The 20,458-nt window shown below is 58.3% G+C and overlaps 1 protein-coding gene and 1 long non-coding RNA gene across 14 annotated transcripts in view; one reads left to right on the top strand and one right to left on the bottom strand.

Annotated features, from left to right (window-relative positions):
• The window catches only part of GSE1 (Gse1 coiled-coil protein), a 391,542-nt gene that overhangs the window by 97,395 nt on the left and 273,689 nt on the right, over positions 1 to 20,458 (bottom strand). The window contains exon 2 of one of the 13 annotated variants that reach the window (XM_069549679.1): positions 3,158 to 3,179. The exons of 10 other annotated variants lie outside the window; for them this stretch is intronic. Coding sequence is in view for 2 of the 3 variants with exons in the window: in XM_069549675.1 (XP_069405776.1) it covers positions 3,158 to 3,194 (37 nt within the window). In the remaining variant the exon portion in view is untranslated. Of the gene's footprint in view, positions 1 to 3,157; positions 3,771 to 20,458 lie in introns of those variants that run through there. 2 more of the 13 variants (XM_069549675.1, XM_069549680.1) reach the window with 2 other exon arrangements.
• LOC138418395 (uncharacterized) lies at positions 78 to 2,156 on the top strand. The gene is made up of 2 exons (XR_011248540.1): positions 78 to 425; positions 1,723 to 2,156. It is a non-coding gene; the product is annotated as an uncharacterized lncRNA (long non-coding RNA).

Genomic DNA, 20,458 nt, shown 5'->3' with positions numbered 1-20,458 from the left:
GCACACTTCCCCTGCAAGGGCCAGATAATGGGTGTCAGGTTTGACCGGCCTTGTCCCAGCAAGTCCATTTTGCTGCTGGAGTGGGAAAGCTGCCACAGATAATACACAGAGAAACGGGCCTGGCCGAGTGCCAGGAAACTGTTACTCACCAAGTCAAGTGGTGGGCCACAGAGGGCTGACCCCTGCCTTACACTGACACTGAGGGAGACCCAAGTAGGGATCCCATTTCACAGATGGTAAAATCGAGACCCAGAGAACTCAAGTCACCTGCTGAAGTCACAGCTCGGGAGAGACAGAGAACTTCAGACCTATGCTGCTGCTCAGCCTCAGTCTTGGCAAACAGGAGGAGCCTCGCCTGATGCCAGCCTGACTGGGAACGAACTGCCCCTCCACACCCGCCTCGCGCCCCAGGGAATGGCTGGATGGTAGGTTCTGGGTCCCGGCTCTCTGCAGTTGCACACTGTGCTGGGATCTGGCCAAGGGGAAGAACGGGGTCCCAGAGGCTCTGGAGCACACGGGGTTGGCCCAGTCCAGGCCCCTCCACCCTGGGCCAGAGGGGTGGGCATCGGTCAGCTTTGCAGCCCAGCTCCTCCATTTCCCAGCTGGGTAAGCTGCCAGCGCCTCTGAGTCTCACCTTCCTCATCTGTGAAATGGGCAGACGACAGCACTCACCTCAGGGGCTGGAATCAGATTTACAGGACAAATTCTGGCAAAGCACTAAGGGAGCCTGAGGCCAATCACAAGAACCAGGTCACTCCTTTTACAGCTCTATCTGCTACTCTAGGATGAGCTGCCTGAAGTCAGGGGAAGCAAAGCCAGTGGACCACAGTTCTCAGTGAAGCCTCTACACTGTGATGGCGAAATTATAAAGTACAAACCCTGGCGAGGAAACCAAAAAAAAAGAAAAAAAGGAGGACACGTGCCCCTCCATAGACCCAGAGGACGTGTGCCCTGACCTCCCCAGGGTCCCGACCTGCAGACCTCACACTCTGCTTCTCAGGGATTCACACCAGCCACGACTCATTTCTCTTAATTGCTCTGGATTTCCTAGCCTGACACTTCCTCCTTTTCTCTCCGAGGCTCCCAGTGTAAATAGAAAATCGGTCACCTGATGAATAAATATGTGCCAGCAGCCACCCAATGGCAGGTGAAGTGGGGTGTAGATTACAAACACCTGTGCTTTAAAGACGCCTTGTACTTAAGAAGATTCATTCTTGCTACAAACGTGTAGTGAATGTTTAAAAGGCGAGACACAGCTCTGGGGGTGGCGCAGGAGGTACAGGGGGGTGGCGGGAGGGCACTGGGAGCCGCCAGCCAGAGCTTGGGCTCAAAGGGCCTTGGCACCGCTCTCCGCCACCCGGGGGTCTTCCTATGAGGGAGCCTGGGGGAGCCTTGGGGAGCGGGCTCTGAGCCCAAGGATTGGGCCCCGGCACCCTTTTATAAACTGGGGATTCCGGTTCTAATTTGGACCGGATCTGGGAAGTGCAGTGCAGAGGTAAGAGAAGTGCTGGGTTTGCATCTCGGCTGTGAAGGAAAAGAGACAGAAGGCAGTGCAGATCCTGAGAAACATGCTTCCTGCGAGAGCGGAGACATCAAGCAAGAGACTAGGACCTGTCAACTCCGGGGAAGGGACCCAGACCAGCCACAAAAAGACTCAGAAAGAGTAAACGGGCAGCTTCCACCCAGAACTGAGAAGTCCTTCCCACTTTTTTCCTCTTCCAGCCTCCCCCTACTCTACTGACTGGGTGAAGATGTTTGCCCTGGCTCAGATCTCCAAGAGCTGGGTCCTGCCGGTACCCATCCCCTCCCCTCACGCCCCTCCCAGGGGGATCCGGGAGAGCTGCAGGAGCTACAGCCAAGATGAGGGGGTGGGGGGTGCTTCTGAACAGAGGAATAACCTACCCCGCCCCCCGAGCTGGCCGCATGCACCTTTTGCCAGGAAAGCAGTTCAGGAGTAAACTGGCAGCCTCTGCAGAATGGTAAAAGCCCCAAGGTGAGAAGCCCAGAAACAGGAGAAGTCCCCTCTTCTCCTTACACACCCCCACCCCTGCAAATCCATGGATGCCCCAACTTCCATAGGAACTGTGTGACAACGCCCAGGGAAGATAAGACTCTCAAACGAAGGAAGGGGAAATAAAAACAGCTCATTCCTAGAACCAGCCGTCACATGCAAACCAGCCTTCCTGACCTGCGGGTCACGTGGCCTGCCTGGGGCAGGCTTGGTGAGTTGCTCCCGACCCCAGGGGACCCTGGAAGGGGGTGACAGTCAGCCAGCCAGCGGGACCCCAGGAATCACCAAGGTTGCCGCCTCCTTGACCAGGAACCCTGGCTTGCCTGCTTCCCTTTAGCCTACATGTAATTATTTTTAGGGTTTCAAAGTCCAAATAAGGTGAACACAAGAGGGGCTCCCCAAACCTCCTGCTGTCACCCCCTCCCCTCTCCTTTGGGCTGCAAGAGCGACTTGCCCCGAAACAGAAAGTTACCGGGCAGACTGCTGTCAGCGCGCAGGAAGGTTAGGGAAACAGGAAGCCACGCCAGCCACCCTCCAGAGCTTCCCCCGGCCCCCTCCTTCGACCTCGGCAGGCACAAAACCTTCCAGGGAATCCCAGGCAGGAAGGGGGGTGTGGGGGTGGGGGCAGGCGCGCCACGCTCACGCGGAGACCGTGCAAGGGGCTGGCTGGAGGCAGAGGAAAATAAGCCCCAGGACTGGGGGCTGGCGGGGGGCGGGGGCGAACGCATGCTACCCGATCAGGGCGGCCTGCAGGAAAGTAACTTCACACCCGGTGCTTAATTCACCTTGGAAGGCTTGAGTGCCCCGGCCGTTCGGTGCGCGGCCACCACGGAACCGGCTCTAGGCAGACAAAAGGAGTGAGACGCGCTACCCGTGGCGGCGGTGCGGCGGGGGCGGCGGGCCGGGTGGGCGCTCCCCGCCGCACGTAGCGCACACACCGCCGGCTGAACCGCAGCTGGAGCAGCCGGGGCCGCGCGCTCTCCCCGGTCTGCTGGGAGCTCGGCGGACCCATCGCCCCGACCCAGGCCGGGGGCGGGGGGGGGGGGGGGGCAGTGGGCGCTGGGATCTGGAGGAGTAGGTTAGGGTGGGGGTCCGGGGCGCGCCGGCGCCGCGCGGGACCCGGGGAGGCGCACAGAGCTCGCTTACCTGGTAAGTAATACAGAGGCGGCTTCAATCCAAACATGATTCAGATTAGAATTCCATAGTGGCCAGAGAGGGATGAAGAAGGAAAAAAAAAAAAAAATTAAAACCCAGCGAAGAAACCAAAAGCGCCGTCCGAGCCACGGCGCTCAAAAATGTCCAAAACAATAAAATTAAGCCAGAAGAGCGATTCCGACGGCGGCGGAGGGTAAAAAAATCTTTTTTTCTGTTCCTTCCTAAAATGATCAAAAGCCTCTCTCTCCGGCCAGCAACCGGGCAGTTTCGGCCACCTTGGCCCTGGCAGATCCACAATGAGGTAATTGACGACCAAGGACGGGCCGGAGCCTCCACGGCTGCCCGGTGTCTTCGCCGCGTGTGTATTTTCTGCCTTTTGGACTTGAGATGCAAATAAAAGAAGGAGGGGGGCGCACGGCGGAGGGAAGCAGGCGGGAGAGAGGAGAGGAGCGCGAGAAAAATAAAGGGGGGAGGTGAGGGTGAGGAAATTGGGGGGTTAAGATCTTCAGGGATTACTCATTTGAAAGAAAAAAGAGAGAGAGAGAGAAGCAGCCCCCAAGACGTGCGAGTAGCAATCTCTCCTCCATTCAGCCATTTGAATGTCAAGGGCGAGGGTCAAGGGACCTGTTTCCAACAGGGTTTCACGTTCAGAACCAGAAGGAAAAAGGAAGGGGGGGTGGCGGGAGGGGGGTATCTCTTGTTGCCAAGGAGAAATCGGCTTTGTTTTCGTTTCCCCTTAGCTACTGGGTGAGGAGGGGCGGGGTGGGGGGGGCGGGAGAGAAGAGGAGGGGGCGAACGGGGAGGAGAGAGGAGAAAATTAATACCCAAACAGCCAAGAAGTACCGAGGGGGAGATTTCTTCTCGTAAATAAAAGAGGCAGCGACTGCAAACAAGTCTTGGGCAGGAGAAAGCAGGCCGAGGAGCCGGTTCCCCTCCCCCCTTGCCACGAACCCCCCCTCCCTTTTTTTTTTTTGGGTTATCTCCCTGGCCCGGCGTCCCACCACTGACTCAGAGAGCAGGGTTGGGGGAAGGAGGAGAAAGAACTCGGCGGGGGCTCGGGCGCCCGGGCAGAAGGAGCAGGAGGAAGGCGAGCGGGCAGGCGAGAGCGCGCGGCGGTGGAGAGCCCTCGATCAATTTTCATGCAAGAATCATTATCGGTAAATTGGAAAGCTGGCTGCCTGACAGCAGATTTGTCTCCCCTAATGAAAGCGAAAGGGTAGGGGCGCAGCGGCGGCGGCTCCTTCCGTCTCTACGCGGCATCTTCCGAGAGCTCCATGCTCCGCAGGGCGATAATAATAGTTTCACTTGCGAGCTTCCCCCCGCGCGGCGGCTGCCGCGCTGGGCAGCAGATCCATGCGAACCGGGATCGGGGCGCAGACAACTGGGCTCCCCTCTTCAAACGCGGGGAGGGTGCTGCTGCTGACGGCGGGGTGCTCTCCTCTGCCCCAAAGCGGGGGCCTCTTGCAAACTGTGGGCGGCTGCGGGCGCCGCGGGTCCCCCCTCCGGCTGCCCAACTCCGCGCTCTGGCCGCCCGCCCGCCCGCCCGTCCTCCCCACCCACGTCTGACAGCTGCGGGAGCGGGGAGTTCACCCGCCGCTGGGGCATGGGAGGAGGATTCCCAAATCGTGCCCTGGTAGCTCGGGCCCGCCTTTTGTGAAACCCACACGGGGCTGCGGAAATACACCGGCCCGACCCGGGCTGAGCTCCTAAGGCCAGTGGCTCCTTTCTCTCCTTTACCTCTCACCCTTCACCCCCACCCCTTAAAAATCCCTGTTGCAAGTGTAATCAAATGCTTGATACCATCTCCCACACTCTCCCTGCACTGGCGCATTATCAGATCCGGGAAGGCATGCTTCCAGGCAAATAGACCTAATAAATGCTATTACTGGGATTCTGCAAGCCCCGGCTGCACCATAGTAACGAGAGCCCTGGCTAATTTGGTTTAAGAAAACGACCAACTGCACAGAGTGTGTATGAGTGAGTGTGGAGCCTGTATCCCTCCTCCCCACCCGCCTCCCTTTCACACCAGCTCAAGAAGGCCCCATGTGATAATTCCCCAAATCGAAGGGGAAAAAACCCTGCCGCCAAACCACATCCTGTGCGCTCATTGTCCAGCCCAGCGCTTTTAAAGAGACAGGATCCATTTACCCACGCCCCCACCCCCCCGCCCCGGCCCGCGCCCAACACACACACTTAAACGCTTGCAGCAAAGCCGCCTCTTGATGTGACAATTTATTTTCAAGCCCTTTTACCTTCTGAAGGCCCCCCTCGGTGGCACTGTCAACCGGAATCGCGACTTGGTAACACTAAGGGGTCACCTTTTGACCCCAGATACAATCACCTTGGTTTGAGGAACGGACCTGAGCCTGCAGGTACGCACTGGCGGGCCACTGCGGGTCACGACAGGCTTGGGTCCCTGCCAACGCTTTCCAGCCGCTGCGTAAATCAAGGGTCCCCAGCGGCAGCACCCCGCCCCCAGCCCCCGGCTCCCCGCTAAACGCGGTGGCTTAGTGTGACAATTGGACTCCCGGAATATGATCCTCTACAGAAGGGCTCCTAAGGGCGAACTGGAGGAGGTGGGCGGACCTCGCGTGCTTCTGACCCCTCTCTGCAACTCTCCCCCATCACTACGCCCACCCCGCCAGAAAATCTTAAATGGGCTGGGCGGAGCGCCGGCGGCCGAGGGAGGGGTGGCGCTCCTCCCCGCCGCCGCCAACGGCTGAGTGGGTGCAGCGCGCTGCGGCTGCCTTCTCAGCCGGCTGGGCCGCCGGGGCTGCGAGCAGCCTCTTTGAGCCCCCCAGTCCCTGTGGCGCCCCCCATCCCCCACCGCGGCGTCCCCCCACCCCGCCCCCTCCGCCGGCGGCCGGGCTCGCGCGGGCACCCGGGAGGGCGCCGAGGCTGCTGACCTGGAGGAAACCGGCCGCGCGGGGCCGCCGGCGCCCGCCGCCAGCATCTGGCCGCTCCGCCCCGCGCTGACCCGAGAGGTCGCGCCCAGCCCTCGGCGGCGGCGGCCCTTTGTTTCCGGGGCTGCGTGGCGGCGCGCTCCGTGCTCCCCCGCGCCTCCCCCTGCGTCCGCCGTCGCTGGCGGCTCAGCGAGGGAGACAAGGCCTGGGCCCGGCGGGGTCGGGTCCAGCACCTGCCCGCCCGACCCCGGCCCGGCCTCTGCTTCAGTCCCCGCTTTTGCCTCCCACCCCTGTGTCATGCGCATACTTGATCATCTGCGCCCCTCTGGGAATGAGGGGGCCCAAGGCACGCATGGAACAGCTCAGTCAAGCTGCTGCCCACCCCCATGACCCCTCATAAACTCTGAAAATTTCTGATTCTACTTGGGGTAAGGGGGAAGAAATAAAACTCTTTTTCAAGGACTCTAAACTATCAGTTTCTGTTGTCATTCTTTTATTGGGTTTTAATTCTCCAGGATTACACGAACAACAGTAGTAATTAATACTAAACCTTCCTCTACTGTATATGCTAATGGCAGGAGCCATAAAAATTAATTTGCAAACATGTCATTACACAATGGCGGTACAGGCAATAAACGTGTAATTATGGGCCAATCACAGGCAGGGTACAGAGGCAGGGATGCTCCCCCAATCTGCTGGGCGCCCCCCTCCCCTGCTAAAGTGGAGAAGAGGGTGCCAGAGAGAAGCCTGCCTTCTGGAAGCCACCTGTGGAGAATGCTCCCAGACTGGGGGACGGCACCGGGGGTCTTCAGTCTTGAGTTTTAAGGGCCTGGCTTCTATACAAGACCCCTTGGAGACAGCCACTCCAGGGCCTATAGAGACTGAGATGGTGGGAGGGAGAGGCATGCTGGAGACCTGAAGAGCTCCCTGGCCTGTCTTGATGGTGGTCGGGGAGCAGAAGAGGAGACCCTGACCGAACCCCCACCCTGTGGGGTGCACAGCTTATTTCTGCCTCCGAATCAAAAGGCAAACATCCCCCCCACCCCCGCCCCCAATAAGTATTTGAATTCCTGCATCAGACTATCTCAAAATGCTGGGGCCAAGCTCACATTGCTCTTAGCCACTCCCTGGGGCAGGAGGTAAGCTGTAAGATTCTAGTGATACCCTCAGCCTCCCTTGGCCCTGGGCCTGGGTGGCTCAAAATGGGTGAGTGACATTTCCTGGTGACAGGGACATTTGTAAGGGAGGAAAATATGAGATCTACCATGGGAGGGTGGCTGCACCACAGCTCCCAACCTGATGCCAAAACAGCTGAAAAATATAAAGCAACCCCTGCCATGCCAAGCAGCCCGCTTAACGGGCGGCCTCTCCACTGAATGGCTCGGTTGTTTGCCATAATGGGGCTGAACGGGGAGCTGGAAGGCTCTTCCCTTTCCCACCGGCCCTTGTGGCTTGGCTGTCGTTTTTTGGAACCCATCACTAAGGCCATTCATCTCCAAGGGACTCACCCCTCCTCGGACGGTGTCCATGGCATGGCTGGGCGGTGGGAGGGGCGGGCCGTCTGGGCCACACCTGAACCAGCTGCCAGGTGCCCAGGTGAGAAGGACCGCCTTCTTCTGGGGGCCTTAGCTCTGCAGGACTCTCTGCAAGGATGGGGGCCTGCCTCCACCCCCTCTCCTCTCTTGGGGCCTCTCCTGCTGCTATCCCAGCTCACCTCTGAGCAAGAGTCAGGCGTTTATAGAAAAGAGGCAGCAGGCGGTGCAGGCTGAGCCTCCAGGCTCCCCTTTTTACAGCTGGGGCCACCGCAGGGCAAACCTGTCCACGCAACCAGCCTACCTGGGGTCAGAGGGAAGCCTCAGGCATGCCCTGGGCCCAGCGGAAAGAAAAGCGCTTCATCCCTCAATGGGGCTGGCTGCTTCTTGGAGACGGCGCCAAGTCCACCAGACAACACCCCGCCTTCCGGCCACCAAAGACTCGGGGGTGCCCTCCTTACCACTCTCCCCAGCTGCACCGTCAAACGGAGGGACCCCAGCCTCCCTCTAGCAGGGCGGCAGCTGCCACAGAGTAGAGACAGCCTCTCTGGCCAAGAGTGTCAGCTGCATGCGGTAAAGATAGCTCCCAGCACGTGCTGAGAACAGTGAGGCCGCAGAGGGGTCTAGGGCGCGCCACAACCAGCGGGATGTCCGGCTCCTAACCGCAGGGCTCACGGCCTCTGTGTGCCCACTGGCACTCTGGTGGCTGCCCAGGCCAGGCTGCAACCTCGCCTTCTGGAGGGGGCACTGCTCCCCAGGGACTCCAGGGAAGGGAGGTGAGGGAAGGCCATGGTGCTCACCTGAAATGCCCCTCTGGTCTGCCCCCTCCCCCCAATTCCCTCCCTGGAATAATCATGCCAGCTGATATTTCCTGAGCACTCAGTCAGTGCCAGTTGCTGTTCTAAGCGCTTTTCACGGATAATTCATTGGATCCTCATGACAACTGTGTTCAAGGTCACCCTTAAGAGCTCCATTTTCTAGATGAGGCCCAGAGAGGTCAAGTGTCTCATCAAAGGACACACAGCCAGGAAGTGGCAGAGCTGGGGTTTGAGGCTGAGCTAGTTCCAGAGTCCATGTCCATAACCTTGGAGTCGGACAGACCAGAGTTCAAATTCCAGCTGGGCCCCACCCACCGTGTGTGCCCTCAGGCAGTGATGTCACCCTTTGAGCCTCAGTTGCCTCACCTGGAAAATGGGATGAAATCACGGCTTGCAATCTAGGAAGATGCAGCTGGTAACCACGCAGGTGCCTGGCACAGAGTAAGGACTCCATAAAGAGAGCTGGAAATTTGTGTTTTGAGTAATAGCAGTTAACCACAGACGAGCCTCACGACACCCAGGACTGCCCTGCTGTGTGCTTTGCTAAGGGCATTATGTAATCTGGGAGGGCAGACCCACAGTGACCATCACCCCTATCTGTACATGAGCACACTGAGGCCCCAAGAGGTGAAGTCACTCACCCAAGGGTACCCAGGGTGTGGACACACCCGCTTTCTCCCTCCGTCCAGTCTGTTCCTTAGGTAAGTGAACAGGTGTGGAAAGTTCAGTCTCAAGAGAAGCAAGGCCGAGGCTAGAAGAGAAAACGAGAACTTCCAGCCCGTCAAGGTCATGTCTGTAAACCCAGGTTTTGCTTCCATCTCGGCCTGGCACGCTTACTTTTGCTTTCCCATGACTCCAGGCTCCCCACCCACGGAGTGCCATCCCCTCTTAGGGGTCTAACTGGGTCCCCCACGGCCTCCTCCATCGGCCCCTGTGTGATGGGCTCAACGGTGTCCTGCCAAAATATATATCCACCTGCAACCATGAATCTGACCTTAATTGAAAAAGGAGTCTGTGCGGGTGTCATTAAGTTCAGGATCCTGAGTTGAAATCATTCTGAATCATCAGGGCTGGCCCTAAACCCAACGGCCAGTATCCAGAAATACAAACAGACACGAGAGAAGACACACGGCAAGAGGCCCCTTGAAGACAGCGGCAGAGGCTGGAGGGACGCGGCCACAGGCTGAGAAGTGGCTGGAGCCACAGGAGCTGGAAGAGGCAGGGGGGCCCTCCCTGAGAGCATCCATAGGGAGTGCAGTGGTCCTCCTGACGCCTCGATTTCAGATTTCTGGCCTCTGGAACTGGGAGATAACACCTCTCTGAGGTTTCGAGCCACCCAGTTTGGGGTACTTTGTTACAGCAGCCACAGGAAACTCACACATCTTGTCACTTCTGTGAAAATGGAATGCCCTCTTGTCCTGCCAAGCAGGGGAGGCCCTGGGCCGTGTCCAGCGCTGGACACTGCAGGCCTTGGGCCAGCTAGGTCACTCTCTCCTGCAGCAAGGGCTGGGAGGAAGATGAAATGTCTAGGGCCCGTGGGCAGGTGTGTGCTCCGGCCGTCTGTGCTCCGTGAGAGCGGAGTTCAACCCCTGTTGGCTGGGGGCCTTCTCGGTGACCTGCCTGCCCTCCTGCCTCTCCCCCACCGGCGACACACATTTGTTGGCTGGTGTTTGGGCAGCAGCCTGGTCTGCAGAAGATCATCGAGGATGGCTATCTGCCCGGGAAATGGTCAGCTGGCCAGCCTTGCCCGATCAGCCTATAAACTGAGGGCTCTGCCGGCCTCGAACATCCTGGCCGGCCCCACGAGGCTCAGGGTAACAACTGCAACAAACAACAGGGAACCTGGCGCCTGGTTTTTCACCAAACCCGTTTCCCTTTTCTCTTGGGCTCATACCCAGCCTACATCTCTCAACCTGCCACGCAGAGGTGTGGGGTCAGGTGACCACACTCTGGCAAAGAGAATGTGGTGGAAGTAGTGACTCCCCATCTCCAGGCCCAGCACAGAAGTGCCTCTGTGCTCCCCTTCTGGGTCTGCTCACCAGACGCCAGCTCCCAGGACACAGAAGACAAGGCGCCTCCATCACACCCCGGAATGTTGTGGAGGTGGAGGTCCCAGCCTCCCCCCTGCACCCACCGCCCACACCGATTATACGGTATGTTGGCACGTGATGAAGAAATTTCTACTGTGGAACTTCTACTGGGGAGTGTGTATAGAGGGCATGATGTGAGGAGCCACTTAGCTCTCAGCGGCTCTTCGTTAGAGTAGCTAAGGTTAGCGATAAACACGTACAAATAAGGAGTACATCGCCTTTACGGGTATTTACTTAATGACCAGCACTGCATTGGATGCTTTAAATACGTCCTCTCACGCCATCCTCACAGTAAAAGTGAATCTATCATTGCTCCCAGTTTCCAGATGAACAAACTGAGGTCCAGAGACATGTCCTGCCCAAGGCCACACAGCCAGTAAGAGGGAAATCTGCTTCAAACCCAGATCCTGTATGTTCAACTGCTCTCTCTGGCATCCCCCTCAACTTTCTTTAGCAGGATCTGGCAAAGGGGCTTAAATCCCCCCTTTTAATGAAAAGTCAAGCAAGCAGACAAACAGGATAACGCTGCACGCTACTGTCTACACACAGAACTGTGCACCTGACCTTCAGGTTGGGGCTGCCGGGCAAGCTCGGGCTTTGGGAGCTCGTTTCAAGACGTCTGCCGTGCTGTGTGTGATGTGATGGCGCCAAAGTGCTTCCTCCCCGCGGGCTGCACGGAGGATGCCAGAGAAATCAGACAGATGCTGCATCTGGGGCTGCGGGGGCCACACACCTCCCCTCTGAGGGGCGACCCTCACCTGTCCCTGTGCGCCCCCCTGCCCCAGGCTACAGACGGGCCTCTTCTGGAGGTGGTCTATCATTAGTCTCAGACAGCTCTGGTTGTCAACGTCCAACTCCGTGCAGAGCCAGCAAGCCCAGGGCTGGCAAGCGGCTGTTGAAAAGCAGGGAGGAAGGTCCGGGGTGGGGTGGGGGGAGGAGGGAACACGTGGGGGTCAGGCCTGGAGGCCCCTGGTGTGGACAGGGCGACAGCCATGTGACCATCTGCTCAGATCCTGCTCCGGGCACCATGCCGCTCAGCTGCCTGGGGGCAGGCTGACAAGGCTTTCTTCTCCCCACCAGTGTCTGCCCACCAGGGACCAGGCAAGAGCCTGTTCGAGGGAAAAAGGCATTTGTGAACAGCCCTTCCCGCTGCCTGCTGCTGGCGTCTGCCGGGCAGGGAGTCACTGCTGGGACGTAATTACCCGCCTCCGGATGACACATGGATCTGCCTGTCTACCCCTGGGCCTGAGTGCTGCGGGTCGGTGTAGCCCTCTGGCCGACACGATGTGGTTCTTAAGAGGCAGCTTTGTGCCTGCTCTTCCTCATGCTGGGCACAGCTCTTGAGGGGAGCCCTGGCCCCTCTTTTATTATTTTCTGCCTATACCTTGCAAAAAACCCCCGCCTCCGGTGTGTGTATGGGGGTGGGGGGCCTGCCACTTCCCTTCCCTGCAGCACCTCCCCTGCCCACAGTCTCTCTACTGTGTCCCCCAAGACCTGAGCTGTCCTTTCTTTATCCTCCAATGGGTCATGCCTGAACTCAGGGGACTCCTGACTTGTCCCCAACAAGACAGTGTCTCCCTAGAGAACAGCTCTTCTGTTGGTCCGTTTTCAAAGCATGCATGTGATGTGACTGACATTTGGGGACAGATCATTCCTTCTTGTGGGGGCCACCCTGTGCATTGTAGGTTGTTTAGCAGCACCCCCCTGGATGCCAGTGGCACACCCTGGTTGTGACAATGAAAATGTCCCTAGAAGTGGCCAAATCTGCACACACACACACCCCTGGGGGGTACAAAAGTTGCCCTGACTGAGAGTCGTTCATGTAGTATAAACCAGGAATTCCCTGGTTGTTCACGGGCTCCCACTGCTGGGGGCCCAGGTTCAATCCCTTGTGGGGGAACTAAGATCTTGAAAACTACATAGAACAGCCAAAAAAAAAAAAAAGGATCCAGCCATGACTCCAATTGACCTGATTTTTAGACTTGGCACTACCACTGGCCTTGGGTAAACAAGGGCCCCCTTCTTGGCCCCAATTTTAGCACACAAAACTAGAGGGCCTGAATGGGGATGCTATGGTCTTTCAGCTGACATGAAGAAGATTCTCTGAGGCTGCACAGAACCAATGGTTCCAAAGTAGAGATGAGCTTCGGATTCAAGAAACAGGGTCATAAGGAAAGAAATCCAGTGATGTCACAGTGTTCAATCAGAGAAAAGGAGAGAGTAGCCAAAATGTCAGGTGGGCAACCCTGAAGCCTTGTGGCCTTTTCTCCACAGTCCTCTTTCTCTCTGACTTATACAAATCCTGCCCTGAAATAAAAGGTTCTTGCTATCAGTCACTCACACTCTAGTACGATTCAGCCCCACCTCTACTATCATCACAGAACCAAGACTGTGGCCCCAGCGGGAGCCATCTCATGGCTAACTGGAACAGCTGAAGCATGTATTTGGGAAAGGCAGGGCAAAAGAGCCATTCTGCCCACTTGGGTTTAAACTGTGGTTTCAATTTCATAACATCATATGAGGAGGTGAACTTCCGGGTGCCCAGTCCGTTTCAACAGCTGCCGTGGGGGAGAAAACAGCATCAGTCAAGAGCTGGGGTCAGAAGAAGTTGTGTGGCTTGGATGAACCGTGATACGGAGCCCAGTCCTGCAGAACCGCCAACAACCCAGGCGCGGGGTGGCCAGCCCCCTAGACTTCACAGGATCACCTTCTTGACAGCACCTGGCAGTCACCAGCTTGGGCTATGCTGAACAGAGCACCGAGGCCAGGACATTCTCAGTTGGTGACCACAATCCTGACCCATGTGTCTCAAAGACAGGATTTCCGGTTGTTTGTGAGGGTGGATGATCCCAGAAGCAGCTCTGCTTCAGCTTTGTGCTGGGAGGCAGGGTGACTGTTCCCGGTGTGTGTGGGGTGGGGAGCATTACACCTGTTTCATCCCATAGAGTGGGAGCCACATGGGCTCGGGAGAGGCCGCCGGGTCCAAGTGCAGTTCTACCCCGTGGCAGGTACAGGACGGCTGTGGCCTTCTCTGGCCTTCAGTCTCCTCCTCGGACTAAGTGATCCCCCAGGCCTTCCAGCTCTGCGAGCCCATGATTAATAAAACTCAGACGCACCATCTGCTCACTCTGACATTTAAGAAACAGAACAGGTTTCCAAAGAGAAAGCTGCCCTGTGCAGCTTGCTTTTCCTCCTTCGCCTGCTGATCGAGCGCGGGTTCACACCCTCCCCGCATCCCAGCCCTGACTTGAAAAAATCTCAGACACACACACACACACATACACACAGTCACACACAGAGCTGTCTCTCTCGTTCCTCCCTGCAGGACTAGCTGACGCCCTGGTCAAACTCAAGAGCTCCCTAGGCCCTGCACCTGGTATATAACGCCTTCTTCGGCTGGAGGGAGAGACGTGCATCTTGGCGGCACAGCCCCAAACTTCACAACTCAGGTGGCGCTGACTCATCATTCCTGCTGGTTCAGCTCCTCCTCGGCGCTGGCGAGTGAAAAGTGCTGACCCCCTTCACAGATGGGGAAACTGAGCTGGAGACGGCAGGGTAGCCCCAAGGGCACAAGGGTGACAGGTAGGGCGGCAGGGGCGGAGTCCGTGCGTGTCAAATGTCTCTGTCCCGACTTGTCACACAGGACACCCCGAGGCTCTGTCCTGGGGATGCCCATCCCTGTCCAGGGAGGCCTGGTCTCTAAACAAACGGGTCTCAGGCCCACTCTGCCGCCAGAGACTCGGGACATGGACCCTCTGGCTAGGCCCGTGGCCCTCCCACGTCCACCGAGTGGCCTATGACCGAGGGGGTCAGAAGCCAGGCCGAGAGTGGGCGGGGGACCGGGGGCGACGCAGCCCAGCCAAGCTCAAGAGCCGAGCTCAGGTAGCTGAGCTGAGGGCCCGGTCAGGCCGGGGCGGCTGAGTGGCAGCCAGGTGTCCCGACGGGCCTCCCCTGCGGCCTCCTCCCACTGCCCAGGCACTCCGCTCTCAGCCGGCGGCTGCGCTTGGCCGCCTGCTGCTGCTGCCCTGACTGCTCAGGACACAGTGCCGGCCGCTCCTGGCCACACCAGGCAGAGCACAGACCTCGCTCCTGTCCCCTGTCCCTGCCGCGTCCACCGCTCCCCCTACCCTGCTGTGTGGAGAAGTGGCCTGGACTTCCTGTTTCTCACAATGGCCAATAAAATCAACCCAAGGAGCCAGATAAAAATATCCCTCCAGCTTCTCAAGGGCACTGGGCCAAAAGGGACAGGGAAACTGGAGTCCCCAGAGCTGGCCTGGCACAGACGCCCTGCTGGCCCCAGGGGATCCTGTGAAACCTGCACTTAGGTCTTCATGGCCTTGAAGGTCAAGGGGGACTGAGTGCAAAGCCTGGGTTCTCTGGATGAGCTGGGGGCCTAAGCCAGGTTCCCAGGTGGCACTAGTGGTGAACAGCCCACCTGCCAATGCAGGAGACATAAGAGACGTGGGCTCAGTCCCTGAGACGGGAAGGTCCCCTGGAGAAAGACATGGCAACCCACTCCAGTATTCTTGCCTGGAGGATCCCACGGACAGAGGAGCCTGGTGGGCTACAGTCCATGGGGTCGCAAAGAGTCATGAGACTTAGCATGCATGCACTGGAGTACAACCCACTCAGCGTGAGAGTGAAGGGGGTGCCTGCCAGCCCTTGTGCAGAAGCACAGCCAGGCTAAAGTCAGGTGCTGCCCTGGGAACATCAAGTCCTGGACTAGATTAAGAAGGCGTCAAAGCGGTCATGTCTCTTAAGCACCTGCCAGAAACAAATACACATCCTCCTGAAGGATAGTACCTTCAATCTATACCTGCCAATTTAAAAAATATATAAAAATATATTAAAAAATATATAATGACCAGCACACTGTCGAAGATAACCAGGCACCCAGGAAGTACACGCTTCCTGGTTGAGAGTCAGCAGCTACAACGGCTGACAGAAGCTGATCCACAGTGACTCCAGAGGGTTGGAATTTTCACAGCCTAGACGGCTCTGCCGGCTCCGATCAGGAGAGAATAGACAGGCCCGAAGGGACGTGCAGAGGACCGGAAACCATAACAAGGGAAGAGCCACAGCCTAACATCACGCCAGGATGCAGCCCCAAACGAGGGCAAGGATGCTCCCTGCTTGTCACTATCTCCTGGGAACCATGCCTGACCCCCAGCAGGAGTTCAGTAGCTCCCTGTGGACTCGTGAGGACCTGAGACCTGCAGGGAGGCGAGCGTGGGGGCAATCTGCCTCTTCCAGGTAAATCTGGTGAATCATTCTAGTCAGTGAGCAAATAGGTGAGAGGAGGTGATTAATCCTCAATTTCCCTCCACTGTGACATTTCTCTGTGTGAAGGTAGGCGCTCATGAAAAAAAAAAAAAACAAACTCAGCCACAGAGCGGCCTCCACAGCGGAAAAAAAACAACCCAGAGGTGTAATGGCTGCTGCAAAAAAACTGAATCCTTTAGGCCAAAACAAGCAAGCCCCCACCGCTATAATTTCGAGTTATCCGTTCTTTATTACAATTCCTGGCCTTGGCTCTCAAAGCATCTACCAGGGAATCTTTCTGTGGGGGCAGTTTTGGTGCCTGCAATTAGCTGAACAGGCATCTTTTGTCCCCGCTAAAGCACTCAATTGCAGGTGTAATTAGGTTCCCTCACCCCTGAAATCTGCAGAGAGCCGCCCGCCTTGACTAACTGCACCCACAATTAAGTGCTTACGGGCATGTGGCTGGAGCCGGCAAACATGTGCACGCAGCTAATAGCAGGGGCACCGAGCAGCCTTTCAAAAATAGACACTGTGTTGGAGAGATCCAGCCTCTTTCCATTTGTTGTTCAAACGGCTTTGTCCAGCTGGGAATAATGAGAAAAGACAAACACGCCAATTAGGCTAGGTCCATACATAAATAAACCGCACAGCTCCTTAATTAAGCCACTTACAGGAGTGGGCAAGACCAGGAGAGGAAAGGGGCAAGAGAGCCACGGCCCTGCGGGGCCAGCACCCAGCCCGGGGCCTGGATGCCATTTGGGCCAAGATGGCGGAGCCAAGAGGGAGGCCTCCATCCATCCATCACGAGAGGCTCCTGACCACTCCAGGAGAGGGATGCTGGTGGGGGTGGGGCAGGCTTGGGGGCTGGAGGAGGGTTGTGGGGCTGGGGAGGGGTCTCCAGCCGATCCCCAGGGCAAGAGGGAGGCAGGAGCCAGGGAAGGGACTAAAGGAGACTGGAATCCCACCAGCAGCGGACGCCAGCATGGGACTGGCCCTCCTTTGCCCTCTTCCACGAGCTGGCCTGGCCTGGCACACGACCTCTTTCCTGAAAGCAGGCACACCTGCTCTCCGCCCCACCGCCTCTTCCCTGGGCCCCGGAAGAGTGGTGAAGTCCAAAACCAAATCTGCTTCCCAAGGCCAGCTCGTTTGAGGCCTTCAGTGGACGACACCCAGGCCCTGGCCCAGCCTCCCCAGCTACAAACTGGACCCTGGCTATGGTTCAAGACAAAGTAAGGACACTTGTGACCAGCGCTGAGGCCTGCCGGGGGTAGGGGGGCGCGGTGGGGAGGGAAATGGCTGTTGGTGGCGGTGGGCAATTCCGTATCTCAGGCCCCACCGTCAGTGCCAGCCCTGCTGCACACTTCCTCGCTCCCTGCCACGCTGCTGGATTGCTTCTCGACAATAAAACCTAGCAGATTACAGTCGCTGTAATCAGGCAAGGGAGCAAAGCTTCCCGCTCCCCCAGCAGTGCCACTGAAAGCCATTTGCCTTTTGCAGAGCTCAGCAGTCCCGGCTGGAAGCAAAGGGCAAAGGCAATATTTAGATAATTAAAAACCCATTGCTGATGGGCCAGCCGGGTGGCGACAGGTGGCTTTGGGGTGGACCAGCAATGGTTCAGAATGGCCAGCATGCCTTCTCTCCTCCCCTTGCAGCTATGGTTAAAGGAGACGAGAGGTCTGGGAGGCAGGCAGGTGACCACTGGGAAATTCCACCCCAAGAAGAAGTGGGCTCAAGCCTGGACTCTGCTCCAGAGTGCCTGCAAGACTGGGGCGGGGCCGTGCCTTCGCTTCACCTCTGTTCCAGCCACACGGGCCAGCCTGGATTCTTCCTGCCTCAGGGCCTTCGCACTGGCTGTGCTGGCTGCCTGGAACTCTCCTCCCCCAGCCAGACACATAGCCTCCCTGCCCCCGTCAAGTGTCACCTTCTCAGGAAGGCCCATCCTGGCTGCACGCCGCCCTCCCCGGTCGCTCCGTGCTCTCACTCGACTGCGGGGTTTCTGCGGCGCTTCACCCCTTGACTCACACCTGACATTTCTGGCATCTTGTTCCGTCTTTTTTTATGGGACTCAGATCTAGCATCCCCACCACCACTTCAGCGGTGCCTGGTGTGGTGGCTGGTGCTTGGGACTCAGTTCTGAATAAGTGAATGAATGAACGATGCCCAGGTTGGATACAAAGCAACCCAGGGCGCTGCCTCAGAAGGAGGGCTGGGCTGGAGACTAGGCAGGGAATGTACTGTGGAGGCTTCCGGGCAGAGGGGGAGTGTCCCTCCCCAAGTGAGCTGGAGTCAGAAGGCGTCCCTGGCCTCTGCCCTCCCCCAGGTCTGCAGCCCCAGGCAGCAGAGGAGACCACAGGCCAATGTGGCCGGTGTCTCCTCGTTTAGCTTTTGAATTTTTAAAGATTGACTTGGCGCCAAGAATCACTGAGCTCCTAGGAGCGAGCCGCGTGCCTCTGTCTGACCCTCTCCTGCCCTTCACTCCTCTCGGCCGATGCCTGTGAAAATCGCAATCGAGATCGCTGTTCTTCACAATGGCCAGGCCTCGATGATCCGTCGTCATGGGGACAGTGGGAGCAGGGACCACCGCAGCACACAGAGAGCCCGCGGCCCCATCTCAGGCCCCGGCTCCTTTGCCCAGCAAACACCACCCGCAGCTGCTGCGGGGCCCCCCGAAGGGCAGGTTGGAGTTTCCTCCCTTCTTTGTCCCCCACTGCACCCCGGCTTTAAGGGGTCTTCCCAGGACAGGTGACAGGCAGAGGCCTCTTCTCGCCCCACTTGCTGGGATGGGCCCTGCGGATGGCATCGGGGGCACACTGGCTGCTTCGGACCCTGTGGTCTCCCGCTTCTCCAAACTTCGAGAGTGCGTGCCCCAGGCACAGTGTAGTCCTCACCTCACCACCCCCACCGCAACAGGTGTGGGAGTTTCTGGAGCCTTCCCGATCGAGTCTGACCAGCGGCTGCGTCTGTCACGCCTGCTTTTCCATGGAGGCCCCAGAGCCCCCAACCTGTCCCCCAGCCCCTGCTTGGTTGGGTTGGATCGTGTCTCGAATGCAGAAACAGGTGAAAGATACCCATTCCGGGCAAGGGAGCGTCCTGGGGCGATGGTGGGAGTCCAGGGGCCCAGTGGCCCGGGTCGGCACCCACCTGTCACTCATGGCCCCTGACTTCTCTCCACGTCCGGCTCCTCGCACCACTGAATACGGATACAAGCGTAGAACACCCCAGCCCCCACCCCATGCACCCTGTTATCTCCGAGATGTGATTAATGTCCCCACCCAAGGTTGGGCAGGGACCGCCAGAGCATATGTGCTTGCCAAGTGGCAGACACTGTGGGAATGGAGGAGGCTTCAGGAAGGGCCCTCGCCTCTTCCCACCCTTGGAGCCAGCTTCACCGTAAGTTCACTGAACGGGTTCTGCTTCCCCTTTCCGAAGGAGTCTTCATCTCAGCCTGAGCATCGGCATACTTCCCTAAAGGAGACAAGCCCGCGGGGCCCTGCGGAGAACTCGGAGCGTCCTGGCCTTTGGCCAAACCCACAGAAGCTTGGCCGGTGACCTGGCCAGTTCTCCTAATCCCCAGGCAGTTGCCAGCCTCCCTGTTTGGGACGCTTCCCCTTACATGTCCCCTCCACTTTCCCCCCTGCGTCCCCTTCTCGGGGCCCTCAAGGCCTGCGTGCTCGTGGCCGTCTCCAGACACCTCTGTCCTGAGCCCCCAGCCTCCGCCACCTCCAGCATCTCTGAGTCCCTAGGTCAGGTAGACAGCACACAAGCACCGAAGGCCTGCCTGGTATACAGCAGGTGCCCCATGAGTGCAGGTCAGGAGGCAGAGGCAGAGGCCCTGGAGGCCCACCACCTGAAGGAACCTGGGAAACTGGTCCTCCTGGCCCTGTCCTCACGCATGAGCTTCCAGCGATGTCGAGGGAGGGGTGAAATAGTGGATCCCCAGGGGCGCTGGGCTAGGGGCTGCTTTGTTTTGGCTTCTTGGTCCCTGGGTTTGGGGCTGGGGTCTTGACCGCATGCAGCTCCAGATGAGCAGGGGGTCCCACCCACTTCTGCTTTCACTGGGTGTCACCACAAACCACCCAGCCGGCCTTCCTCTTATCAGCAGCTGTCACGCCCAGAGGCTGCGGTGGCTTTGTTTTTTTGTCCCTCCCTCCAGGGAGCCCTGATAAGGAGGCCAGCCTTTACCCTCTGCTGCTACCCTTGGTGGCCTGGAAAAGCCTCCCCGTAAGGGAGGGACGGCCCAGGGTTTCTGGTGGTAACCCCAGTGACTCCACCCCTCATCCCCAGGAGGGCGGGAGGAAGCTGGGAGGGTCAAGCTCCCCGTTCGGGAGAAGCCCACCTCCCAGGACACCTGGCAGTGGCTCCAGGAGGCCAAGATGGCAGCCTGTAAGGGGTGCGCCGGGCGGAGAGCCAGGCCTGACAGCTGGTGGGCCTCCGCGAGGAAGCCTGTTTGCAGGACTAGCTCGCTGGCTGGTTTATAATCTTGGCACCGTCGAGCAGGAAGTGAGGAGCCAGCCAGCAGCTCAGAGGGCAAGCCTTGCTTGCGACTCCCCCCCACCCACTGCATCTCAAGGCAGTCTCTTTTCCTTGTCTCCTTGCCCAGAGCCCCTCGGGGCAGGGGCCAGGTCTCAGTTACAGTTGCACCCTGCACCAGAGAGAAGCCTGATCTAGGGTGCTGCTCTGGGCGCTG

This window comes from Ovis canadensis, chromosome 14 (genome assembly GCF_042477335.2).
Source record: "Ovis canadensis isolate MfBH-ARS-UI-01 breed Bighorn chromosome 14, ARS-UI_OviCan_v2, whole genome shotgun sequence".
NCBI classification, from domain to species: Eukaryota; Metazoa; Chordata; class Mammalia; order Artiodactyla; family Bovidae; genus Ovis; species Ovis canadensis.
The sequence above is the reverse complement of the archived record's forward strand: the minus strand, read 5'-3'. Positions and strand labels throughout refer to the sequence as shown.